The sequence below is a fragment of the Prionailurus bengalensis genome, chromosome A1, assembly GCF_016509475.1.
Source record: "Prionailurus bengalensis isolate Pbe53 chromosome A1, Fcat_Pben_1.1_paternal_pri, whole genome shotgun sequence".
NCBI lineage: Eukaryota > Metazoa > Chordata > Mammalia > Carnivora > Felidae > Prionailurus > Prionailurus bengalensis.
The window spans coordinates 170,683,639-170,697,110 of NC_057343.1; the positions used below are offsets into that span (position 1 = coordinate 170,683,639).

At 38.6% G+C, this 13,472-nt stretch overlaps 1 protein-coding gene across 1 annotated transcript in view; it reads left to right on the top strand.

The window, feature by feature from the left end:
* The window catches only part of MAN2A1 (mannosidase alpha class 2A member 1), a 167,154-nt gene that overhangs the window by 18,749 nt on the left and 134,933 nt on the right, over positions 1-13,472 (top strand). The window contains exons 2-3 of the mRNA XM_043595195.1: positions 6,150-6,407; positions 8,984-9,128. Of these exons, the coding sequence (XP_043451130.1) occupies positions 6,150-6,407; positions 8,984-9,128 (403 nt within the window). The remainder of the gene's footprint in view (positions 1-6,149; positions 6,408-8,983; positions 9,129-13,472) is intronic.

Sequence of the window (13,472 nt, forward strand, 5' to 3'; positions counted from 1 at the left end):
GTGGATTCCTGGGTTTTGTAATTTTGAGCAGTCTTTCAGATGCTTCTGATGGTTATTGTTAGAGCCTTTTACCCAGTCACATTTACTGCATGGTGGGCACATTTAGTGATGGAATCCAGGTCCAGAAATATCTTGATGTGATGGAGTAATATACTGAATCTAACAAAATCTAACAATACAGAGGAAAAGAAAGCATGAATGATAGGTGGTATGGAGCTAGAGTTTCAGACTTACAAACACATACATTTTGGAGTGAAGTTTTGTTTCTTTTGAATGCCGCCTTTGGTGGCATTGGTGGTTATCTTATAAACATGTAATACTGTTTCCTCTATAGGTCTCTGAACTAGAAACGTGATTTGGTTGAGTGAAGATTTTCTATCACTATCATGGTAGGAAGAATTTCAGAATCACGTTGGGTTCTTTTATCAGACTCTTTCCCTCCCCCACATCAGTTGAAAGTCAGAGCCCATTGAGCCATGCTTACTAATGGTAGTGAAAGTTGAAAAATTGTGGTTGGACTGTAGAAAATCCATAATCTCTGTTTGCCCTAGAGGAGGAGTCACATATTTTACCCTACTCACAAAGTCATGATTGTCACTGTGGCCAAACATGGCTCAATTTCTATATTATTTCCCTCTTAGTTGATGAAGATCACCCTATAATTGAGGACGTTTACTTCTCATTCTTACCTCTGTTTTGGGTCACAGTGAAGATTTTTGTTGATTTACTTCTTAAAAAATGTTAGTGTTTCATTTTTATTCATATTATTTTTGGTGTAAACTGTGCCAAAAAATGACATTTAATACTTCCTTATCTTAGAGAAAATGTTGCACACAGTTTCCCCCGCCCCCAGTAAATATTTGCAGTTCTTTTGTGCATCAGGCATTGTGCTAGGCATCAGGGTATGGTGATGAATAACAATAGCTGTGGTGCCTGTTCTCAAGTAAATATTTATTTAGTGATGAAGATGGGGAAATAAATAGTACATGAATAAAATAGGTAAAAGATGTAGTAAGACAAAAAATAAGTTGACATAATAGAGAATCACATGAGAAGGCTTATTTATTTATTTGTTTATTTATTGAAATGTTTATTTATTTTGAGAGGGGAGGGAGAGGCAGAGAGAATCCCAAGCAGGCTCTGCACTGCTCAGTCCCACAAACCTTGAGATTATAACCTGAACTGAAATCAAGCGTCTGACGCTTAACTGATGGAGCCACCCAGGTGCCCCTGAGAAGGCCTGTTTTATACAGGATGGCTGGGGAAGGCTATGCTGAGGGGACATTTCAGGTGAGATATGAAGTACTCTATAAAGGAAGAATGTGTATGAAGGTCTCGAGATGGGTTGAAGAGGAACTGGCTTAGAAGTGAGATGAGATGAGGGTGAAGCTAAATTGGGGGAGGGGGGTAGTTGGATACAGGTCCTTACTGATGGTAGTGTAAGTGCAGTGAGAAACTAGCTCTGGATTGTATATTAAGAAAGATACAATGCGGCTGCATAGGTCACGGTTGAAGGATGTAAGCCTAGGATTGGGAAATTAGTTAAGAGGCTGCTGTGTACGAGACAGGAGAGATTGTCAGAGGATTGGATCAGCATGGTTGCAGTTGAGAGGGAGAGACGTGGAGTGATTCAACAGCTATTGTAGAGGTAGTAAGGAAAGAGCTTGCAGATAGACTGGATGTGTGAGCGGGGTGAGGAAGGAGGAAGAATCCGTTATGCCACCAAGATTTGGGGAGTGACTAACTAGGTGGACATAGAGCTACTTACTGAAGATCTGAAGATGCAGAAGGCTTATTTGGGAGGGTTCTTTGGGGCATAAGTTTGAAACCCAAGTGGAGGAGCGGAGTAGTCATTTGGATGTATGGGTTTGTTTTCCAGAGAAGAGGCTTCAGTTAGAGATAGAAATGTAGATGAGACATCAGTACAAATGATGGAATTTAAACCATGGAGTGTATGAGATAGTTTAAGATAGTATAGAGACTGCAGAGGTCCCAGAAATTAACCTTAAGGCCCTTCATCATGTAGTTACTGGGGAGAGAAGGAGACTGATAAACCAGAGGCAGAAGGAAACCTAGAGCATGCTGGGCTGAGAGTAGGTGCAGAAAACGTCACCAGGAGAAAGAAGTGGTCTGGTGTGCTAGATGCTCCTCAAGATGATGAGTCAGGTGAGCACAGCGTGTGCTTATCATGACTGACTCCATGGAAGTCTTTGGGGCCTGTTCAGGGGCAGTTTGGGTGGAGTGGTACGCACAGGCTGAATACAGCGGGCAGATGAGAGAATAGGAATTTATAAGGAATGTATATAGTGAGTACCGACTGTTGATAACCTCTGTATGTCTCTGAAGGCGCTGGGGCCCTGGAAGGGGATTGTGGGGCTAAGGGAAGCACTGGAGTTTGATTTGGTGTTTTAGACAGGATATCATGCTAAGTTGAACCCTAGGAAATTGGTGAACTGTACTATATTTGATTTATGAGAATGGCAAATTTCATATAGTTTGACCTAATGTTACATGTTATACTACTGAGAATGAGTTACTTTTGAAAAGGGAGTTTGATGAAGCAGTGTTGAGAGAGTTTTAACCAAAAGAGTACAGCCTTTGAGCTGTTGAGAGAGATGGGTTTGGAGCTCCCCAGTCAAGTGTTGGCCTTTGAAGCGGGGAGGGGGAAGGCACACATTTTTTCCACTGTAACAGGAAGGAAGATGCTGATGTACAGATTCAGCCGAGTTTCAGTGATCATCGTGATGCCGATCCCGGCAGCTAGTGTTTACCCGGGGCCAGTAATTGCGGAACAAGCTTTCAGATTTGGCTGTAGGTGCACATTGATTGATTTGTTCATAGGACTGAGTGGCTACTGATCCTGTTTTGCCTTGTAGTAGGCTCTAAATTTTCTCCCTCAAAAGTCATTGATACAGTGAAAATTTTTTTTATTATTATTCAGTTTTTCCCTTTCATCAAAAGCAGAGTACATCAAATAGCATGACCTCCTTCTCCACTCATCAGCAGTAAAACACCATGGGCCTCCCTATAGAACTGATTAGCAAATCAAAGAATAAAGTGTTTTTCTCACAAGTGATTTTCTTACCCTACAGAAAATTGTCTTTTTCAGTATTGCTATCAGTATTCTTTGACTTGTCAGCATAATTGAAACGATACCTGTGATTTCTGTTACTTCAGTGCAGACTACAAGTGCATCCTTTTAAGGTCATACTACTCTTCTTCTGTCTTGTGTACAAGAATTTGCTTATGAGGTATGTATATTTCAAGAATTTCAGCTGTCCGGAGGGAGGTTTTATTCCACTGCATAATATAGTTTTAAAAAAATGATTTTCATTAGACCATTCTGCTGACATATCCTCAGGCCACAATTTTCTCCATGGACTTATTAATTCAGTACAGAATTCCAGGTACTGATCATTAATTGTATCTTAAAAACTACAATGAGATCGAAGTCGTCTTTAGCGCCTTCAGGATTATTTTTCATGAAACATCTACCTCCTGTAATATTTATTTTGAATAATATGCTCATCCATGGGTTATGGGACTAGAGTCATTGTAGGAGTATTCCCAGATGTGTGTGCTTGTTTCTCAGTGTGTGCTTGTTGAGCTCTAGGCAGCTTTGCCTTGTGCATGGCTCCAAAATCATCTTTTCCTGAAAGTGCAGGTAGGTCTGGAGAAATGCAGACACTGTATTAATTTATACACTGTAAGTGTCCGATAAAACATGCTGCATCTTTAAAAGCTCTAGGGTGGTGGTATTTTAGACAGAAGTTTTATTTTATGGGTGAGGGTAGCTTTACTAGAGGCAAGATAAGCCAACATGTTCTAATTCTGCTTGGAATCAGGAACTCGATTTACTGTTGTTACCTGCTGTGGTAGAAATTGCAAGCATCCCTGACATAGACTTGTATCTTCAGTATTGGAAATATTCAACAGAATTCATCAGCAGTGATTTCAAAAAGCTGCAGTCTCTGATGTTTTGATAATAAGTGAAGAAAAGTTTTCCTGTTATTTCAGACAGCCTTTGATAGCATGTCATTTTATGAAAATATACACAGATTAGTCTGTTGCATACCTGATTCAAATGTTTTTAGCTTCTTTGGGTGAACTTTGGGTTATGCCAAGCTTCTTTGGGTAAACTTTGGGGGACTCCCTTTGGCCTTTCTACTGAGAACCACTGTCCATCCTTATGTGCTGATAAAGAAGGGTTTGTGGTATGATAGTGCTCAATGGGTTTGCTGACCTGGAATCTAACTGGTTCAGCCAGCTTCTCTTTGAGCCCTGAACTAGTGTTGTACTGATCCATCACATTTCCTTTGCTTTGCCATTTCTAGTCGTGACCTGGTGCGTATTCTTTCTCTTGCTTTTCTGTAGACGAAATGGGGCTTGTCTTACAGGGTGAGTTCTGTGCTAAAACCTTGTACTTCCTCCTTCTATATATGCCGATGAACAGGTTTCAAAGTTCTACCTCTTAGAAATAGCCCACCACCCCAGCGGTGACAGTTTTGACATGCATGGGCTTTTTCTGTCACGTGCCTCTAAATAGACCTGGGAGAGCATCTTTCAGGTCTAAGGAGACTATCTTTTGCTCTTCCACCTCCCTCCTCCCCACAAAGACAATGTGCTGCTGATTTGCTTCTAATTTTGGCTATTTCTTTTCTCATTCCAAAATATTTTCTCTAGTCCCTTCAGACGTCTTTCAGTTTACACAGTTTGCTGCAGTGGCCTTCCCTTGGAAGACTCCAGTCTGCTGACCTCTCTTCTCCCCTTGTTGAAGTGGCCACTAACCTGGAAGTAGAATCCTTTTCTTCTCCTGGCTTCCCTATCAAACAGTCAACAACTATTCATAACAGACTAAAGTAGAATTTAAATACCCATAATCAGTTTTTATCATCTCGATTATGTATTTTTTTTTCAAAAAGGGATGGTATCAAATTACAATTTTTTATCCATGCTTTTTAAAGTGGTTTTTCTCCATTGTATCTCCTGAAAACACCTTCTCATATATTTTAATTTTTAAAGAATTTATATTTCTGTATTTTCAGGGACTGAGAACATCTTCATGATATAGATGTACCATTTGACCAGTTCCTTACCTTTGAACGTTTAGGTGTTTTCCCTTTTCCCTCCCTCCTTCTTTCTGTCTTCCTATTATTTACTGGTGATAGAACTTTTGTTTTTGAGTGTCCAGAGTTGTTTTTCACTATGTATATAGTTATGTTTATTAAACCCTAGCATGGACTTTTTGAGAAGTCTCTTGCTAGTTACAGTGTCACTTTGTGTTAAGGTAAGGACTCCTATCTTACGTATATCTGTCTCCCCAGTGTAGCATTATGCCTGGTACAGTAGGTGTAAAGAATTCTTGTTGAGTTCTAGAAATATAAGGGCCATGTGACAAATATTTAAGTATCTCCTGTTTATTTGAGATTCCAGAGATAGGAGTGAACAAGACAAAGATTGTCCTTGCTCTCGTAAGCTGAGATATTATTCTGTATAACAAGGTTTATGTTGTAAGGACTACAAGCCTCTTAATGTGAGGATCACTTAAAAAATCATAAAGTCACACAGTATGGTAGGAGAGTCCAAATGACCTACAGTATGATTACTTGGGGGACCTGCATTCCAGGTTTTTTCATGTACATGGCTAATTAAGAGTTGACTAACTGTTTTTCCTGTAGATGATATTTCTTATCTAGGATTGTCCACAAGGGTTGCCAATTATGATGGAATGATTTTTTTCAGGTTCACGCTTTTTGACCCTTTCAAGTGACTAAAATCAATTATACTTAAATTTAAAATTTCATACCTGAACATAGTATGTGGTTCTTAGGTATTATAAAGAACTCAAAGATCTTTTAGGGCTGGGTTTGGGGCAGTAGGAAGTATATCCCTAAATATTTTTGGTCTTTCTGTTGCACATTTTAAAATATGATTAAGCAAAGATTGAAGCCATGGAGATTTTCTGCTGTAAGTCGGTGTTTCAACACTGCCAGCCATTCACGCTCTTTGTGATCCCACTTACAGAAGTGGAAAGTGAAGGGCGAGTAGCTGCACTCTTGGGCAGGCACATAATTTTTTTAAAAAATGTGTGTGCCTCAGCAGAGCTATATTAGAGTTTCCTATAGCTGCCTTTTTCTTTTTTATTGTAGGGCCAGCTCTCAATGTTGCAAGAAAAAATAGACCATTTGGAGCGTTTGCTAGCTGAGAATAATGAGATCATCTCAAATATTAGAGACTCGGTCATCAATTTGAGTGAATCTGTGGAGGATGGTCCAAAAAGTTCACAAGGCAATTTCAGCCAAGGTGCTGGCTTACCTCTTCTGCCGTCAAAACAGCTGTCCCTCGTAGTGGACCCTGAAGACTGTTCATTCGCTTTACAAGGTGGAAGTAGGCATTCAGATGTGCAGGTAATGTATGCATTCATTAATAATCATTGGGCTTCTTTGTCTTTTACTTTCTTTTTTTGATCTGGTGTCTGTTTTAACTTAGTTGCTTAAACTGTCTGGAGTTTAGTTTGTATTTTTGTAAACTGGCTTGATTATTCACCTGATCATTAATGTTCTTTTTAGTGATAAAATTCTGTAATTCTGTGTTTCCTCCAATTTTTTTTTTTATTATTTTATGCGTTGTGGCCTTTTTTTATGTTTTTAAGGTCTGACTTTCTCTAGTAGATGAAGTTTAGAGGTTTAAATTTGGTCAAAGAGATTTTCTCATCTTCCTATAAAGAGTACAAGAAAAGCTGTATTCTTACTATGTCTCTGTTATACACTATAGGTTTCACACAGTGTAGGGTTAGATTCCTTTTGCTAACTATCTCTTTGTGAAAGAGGGAAGGGAAATACTGTAGAGCTGTGCTGTTCAGAATGGAAGCCACTGTCCACAGGTGACTACTGAGCATGTGAAATGTGGCTAGTTTGAAGTGAGATGTGCTCTAAGTGTTGAGACTTTTTACGAAAACAAAGGTAAATTGTTCATTTTTATATTGATTGTATGTTGAGAAAATAATATTATGAATACATTGGGTTAAATAAAATATATCAATAAAACTAATTTCACTTAATTTTTTTTTTAATTTTTTTTTTCAACGTTTATTTATTTTTGGGACAGAGAGAGAGCATGAACGGGGGAGGGGCAGAGAGAGAGGGAGACACAGAATCGGAAACAGGCTCCAGGCTCTGAGCCATCAGCCCAGAGCCTGACGCGGGGCTCGAACTCACGGACCGCGAGATCATGACCTGGCTGAAGTCGGAGGCTTAACCGACTGCGCCACCCAGGCGCCCCAATTTCACTTAAATTATCAGAAAATTTAAAATTATGGATTTGGCTTGCATTCTGCTTCTCTTGGATAGCATTCTGGAGGGTAGTGGAGTTGTAAACCAGGATATAAGAAAGGACTTCTACTTTTGTTAAATTTAGGGTGTGTCACATAAGCTCTGTTCTGCAAATTAGCAGAGTTGTGTTTAACCTGTACCTTAGACCTGAAGCTGGAACTTGGTGATGGGACCCTGAAGGGTGAATATTTTACAGCTGGACAAAATGGGTTGGCTCTAGCCTTGCTTCAGAGTAGATGTTTTCACTAACTTCTGGGGACAGAAAACATGTTATTTTCTTGAGGCCATGGCTCACAGGCCAGTCCGTAAGCTGGAGACATGGGAGTTTTCCAGGCCTTGTGCCTATAATCTTATCAGCTAGTGCGTAGCCAAGTTCAGACAGTATCAGGATTCTGTGCTTTAAAAGTGTATCTATTTTTGTGACACTTGGCTTTGTTTAGGTTTTAAATAAGTACCTTTTAAAGGAGAACCACAGAACTTTCTTTGGAGGTGGGGTATTAAATCTGGGCTGGACAGAAACAGCCCTGTTGCAGAACAACCATGGAAGGCATGCAGAGCAAGGCAGTGGGGAATCAGGAGAGCTGCAGGGCCAGAGAAAGGACCAGAAGGAATAACAGAGACTGCTAACACATCCTCCTTCCCAGCTGGTTTTCAAAGATTTATTGACTCATCCTTGGGAGTGTTATATTTATTAAAGTCATAAATTCTGAAGTGAGAGAGATGTTACTATCTTAAAATACTTTGTATTCACTTTTTATATAATTTGTTCGATATCTTCAAATTTTTTGTAACCCACTTATATATTAGGATATAATTTTTTACAGAATTTAAATTTTGCCACAGTCACTTGTGTTCTTTGTCCCATTTAGTATTAGAGGGAATATTAGAGATAGTATTAGAGGGAAAAATACAAGGTTTTAAGGTTTTGTGGGGGTTTTTTGGCAGTATTTTTTCCTTTGTGTCCAAATAGGTTATTACCCAGGACTACTACATTGGAAGCTTAAGACGACATTTGAACATTAAGAAACTGAGTCTTAATTTTAAAAATTCTTCTATTTTTAAATGATTATGCCTTGTTGACTCAGTTGTAGTTTTATTTTTAGAATAAAAAGGGCAAACAGAACATATGCTAAATGAAGGCATAGCTGTAGATGCATTTCCATTCTGATACACGTTTTAAAATATATGAGATTAATTATAAAATAAAGACAACTCAGAGTAAAAAGTAATTATCCAGTGTTGTATTTGAAAATGCTGAAATATTTGCTCATAGTCACATTTCATCAGAAATTGTTTGCTTGCTGTTTAGTTCCTATTAATTTCTACTAGATTGTAGTAGAAGTAAAACAGGGCAAGAAGGAATTGAATGGAATTATTTTTCATTAGAAGCAGATGGGGGCGGGGATTATTTATCAGGATAGTTAAGTAACACGGTAGCATTTTAAGAATTTGAATGGTAATTAAATGTTTTCTGCCTTAAACTCTTCAGTTAATGTCTGCAGAAATAGCTTTATCTAGTAAAGTGCATACACACAGTACAGCAATGAATAGCTTTGAGCAAATATTTTCCAACATTAACTTTAAATTAAAAATGGTAATACACGGTTAAATTTACTTTTTTTTCCCCTTTATTGTGTCTTTTATATTTTTAGATGTTGGATGTTTACAGTCTGATTCCTTTTGACAACCCAGATGGTGGAGTTTGGAAACAAGGATTTGACATTAGCTATGTGTTTAATGAATGGGACTCTAAGCCCCTTCAAGTCTTTGTGGTGCCTCATTCCCATAATGACCCAGGTAAAATTTACACTTCAAAAAAACTACAGGTTATTAAGCCCATATAGGCACAGAGTATTTTAATGAGAATGTGGTAGACCTAATTTCTCACATTTTTGAGACATTATTTGCTGACTTGTGACAGCAACATATTCCATTTATATGTCTTGTATTTTGAGTTTTTACTTTATCAGTTTGTGTGCCATTCACAGATAGGACTTCTGCAATATGAAATAATAATAAACACAAGAAGGTCTTAGTTTGGGGGTTGAAAAGTTGCACTCACTTAAGGAGCTGATTGTTCATTTTAGTTACTTTTCTCTAAAATATTGCATGAGAGAATTATTTTGTGTTCATAAACTCTGCATTACAAAATGCAGAGTGTTTATGGGAACATTTGAATCTTCCAAATGGAGAAGCAAAATGTAAAGTGGTTAAGAGCCTTGGTCAGGCAGATGTGAGTGTGGAGTCCCAACCCCATCAGTGTGAGACAACTTTAGGCAAGTTACTTAATATTAAAGTAAGTTTTTTCCTAATAGAATTAAGTTAAAGTGTCTGCTTCATAGGATGAGATGTTAAGGCGTGATGCATGGCCCAAAAGTAACTGCTGTCGTTATCATTGTTATTATTTCATTTGACAACTTTTGTTACTTATTGGTGCCACAGATTTTTCCCTCCAAGGTAAGGGAAAATTGCTAAAATTACAGTGGGAAATATGATTCGATGTATATATTTGTGAGTGTGAGTACACTGGCACAGAAGAAATACTTAATGAATTCCACTGCAGGAATTTTTTTTGGGGGGGGGGGGGAATGCACTTCCAAAGACTTCTTCCGAAGGACTTGCTTAGGTTTCTATTTGTTACTTTTCTCAGCTTCTCCATTTCATCATTACTATTAGAGGCACCATTATTCACCTGTACTTTGAAGTTTTTTCTTTATTCCAACATTCATTTATCTCCGACTTACATTCTTTCCCACTGGTTTATTGGCATGTATTCCTTTCTTTCTGTTGCTAAGACAGTAGAACTTGTTACTCTATGTCTGGAAGTGTGATTTGGTGAAGTGTGTGTACAGGTGGGTGCAGGCACATGTGCTGCTTTTTTGGGTGTGTGAGGTACACAGGGAGAGAGTTTGGATGCTGAAATGTTTGAATTTCCATAGTACTTCAGTGTTTATTATGCAGAGAGGTATGAAAGAGAGGAAATTAGTATTATTCTGGAAATTTGTGTTGAGCAGTTGCTGCACTAGCTTCTGACTTGGTTTCTCTTTGGTCTTAATGACTTTACCTTTTCCTACAAATACCTTTCAGCCTTATTAACCTTTCCTCTTAAATGTTTTGCATCATTTTCCTCCTTCGTCTTAGCCTGTCCCTTCAAATCCAAGTTCCGATGGCTGGGCATCATGGAAAGACTGCAGGGGTCTGGAACCTGGCAGAATGAGGCCCGCATCCCGGTTCTGCCATATACTTGCCCCCATGTCCCTGGGGGCACATTTGTGTATCTGTAAAATGCGGATCATATGGTTGGAGTAGCATCTTAAAGCAGGAGTTAGTTATCAAGTAAATACAAAAGGTGATGAAAATCACATCTAATTATAAATCTCATTCACTCTGAAACATTCCCTTATTCAGTGAAACAGTGGCAGAGCCACTGTAGTATTTAAATTGTTCTCTCCTTTTTTCTCTGCCAACCATCTGCAGTTTTGTTCTTGTCACTTAATTTGTTTTTAAGTTTTTATGTATTTATTTTGGGAGAGAGAGAGGGCACCTGAGTGGGGGAGGGGCAGGAAGAGGGAGAGAGAGTCTCAGGTAGGCTCCACACCATCAGCACAGAGCCCAATGTGGCGTTCCATCCCACAAACCGTGAGATCATGACCTGAGCCCAAGTCAAGGGTCAGACGCTCAACCGTCTGAGCCACCCAGGTGCCCCTGTTCCTGTCACTTAATTGGGTGTGTGATGTGATTCCATTGTGTCCAATTTCTTATAGGTTTATACATACACTTTGTGCTATGTCTTGTGAGCCCTCGTGTGAATCCATTTCTCCTGTTTTTTAGATTTTTAAAGACTTTTTTTTTCCTTTTTCCCCTTTTCTGCCATCCTCACTTTCCACCAATCTCATTTCTTGTAATTCTATAACATGCGCACTTAACTGTAGTAATAAAATTTGTAGTTTATCAGGCAGTCTGCCGAATGTTTTATTAACATCTAATGCTCACAATAACCCTTGGAGATCAGTGTCACTATTCATGAGGAAGATGTTACCAAGTTTACGGGGGCAGGAAGTGGCCCCACAAGAATGCCTTATTAGTTTACCTGGATCTCCCACCTGAGTATACTCGAGAGTTAGAGTACATGTGCCTCCTGTTACAGTCGTCCTCATTGCCTAGCCTGCCACTTGACATACAGTAACCGGTAAATATACATAAGGCCTTCTCCACCTGTCTCTGTGTGCCTCCTTAGCTTCTTGAACTTTGGATGCACATCTGTACATAGGCACAGATGTAAGCATTTATAGCACTTCTGCATCGTCTCTACTCTAGAATGTAAACTCCGTGAGGGCTCACACTTTGTGTTATAACCACCAGGCACTAACTCCCAGAATAGTAAGCGGCACATAGTACTGACTCATTCAGTTAAATAAGCTAAATGAGCCAGGGCATCTGACTCTGCAGCTTCAGATGAAGCATTTGACCTTGACATGTGGTTTTATCTTCCCTCCTTCCCTTCTTCCTGTTGTCTTATTTTTATTCCTTAAAAAAATATTTAAAATATGCTTTGTAATTTTAAATACAAACACCAGATGATATTAAGCTCTTCAAGGGCAGGGATTGCCTGAGCCTTTTAGATTCTGTTTTGTTTGCCTCAGCAGTGCGGTGAGCAGTGCCCTGTGTGGTTCATGTGTTGTTCTGTGGGGAGACATCCCTAATAACTGGTCTGACTGCAATAGAGGAATCTGTCTCTTGGTATCTTAGCAACCACAATTGAATCTTTTTGTCTTAGTAAAAGATGTTAATGACCCTAACCCTCAGGCCCTCCTCCACTTGAGGAAAAAATAATGGTCAGACACAGACCTTTTAAAACTACAGGGAATTTTTTCTTTTTTAACTATAAAGCAAAATGCTAGAGAATAGAACCCACTGACTTTTTAAATAATTTTCACCGCTCCGGGGTGCCTGGGTGGCTCAATTGGTTAAGTGTCCGACTTCAGCCCAGGTCACGATCTCATGGTTCATGAGTTCGAGCCCCGTGTTGGGCTTTGTGCTGACAGCTCAGAGCCTGGAGCCCGCTTTGGATTCTGTGTCTCCCTCTCTCTTCCTCCCCTGCTTGCATTCCGTCTCTCTCTCTCTCTCTCTCTCTCTCTCTCTCTCTCTCAAAAAAAAAGATTTAAAAAAATAAAAAAAATGTCACCACTCCTTAACAAAAGTAGAATTTAGGTAAACTAAATTGTTCTGTGACAAGCCAAATCATTCAGATCATGAAGAACCACACTTTCAGTTGAGGAATAGAGAGAAGTATGTGTACAAACATTCCAAGTCCAAATGTGACTCTGTAGCAGGAAATCTTTGTGGAATACGCCTAAATGAATGTGCAATTAGGCGGTTTACTTTCTAAATGAGATTTATAGAGACTTGTTTGCATTTTCTACAGCAACAATTTAAAACTTTAGCTCGGTAGTTTGTTTCATCGGTGGAGTTTTGTCTTTTGGGGATAGAAATACTGAAATAGATTTTTAAAAGATTCCTGTATTTTCCCTAACTTTAAGAATTATGTTAAAGAAAAAGAATTATGTTGTTGTGTTTTTATATATGTAGATATTTTTCTTTTTTGGACCATGTTCTGATATCTCATAAGACAGATAAATTTCAAATTATGTTTATATTTTAATAAATTTCTAATTATTTCTTCTTCCAGCCCATGAGGACATGTAACAGTTGTCATATATTTTATATGGTTTACATGAGTTAAAACAAAATTGGAAGGGAATTGTTAAGTCAGTGCTGATAACTTTGTCCTGTTACGCTTTTAAAAAGTTTTGAATCACAGACCATGAAATTAAATGTTAGTTGATTGATACATGTTCATGTTATATTTAATAAGCTGATTAAAACACAATTACAGCACCTTTGTATCTACAATCTTAATTCTTTGCTTCCCACTACTTAAACTGCTGAAATGTTTAGTTAATTTTCCTTCAAAGAAATCGCAGTGTGTAGAGAGAAGATAAGGTGTACTAAATGGAAAGTTGGACAGCATATTGTTAGTTAAGCAATTTGTAAAATGAACATTAGAAAATAATCCCCCATGTGGTCTGACTCCAAATAGAAGGGAGACCTAGGTACAAGAGTCACACTGGAAAATAATTT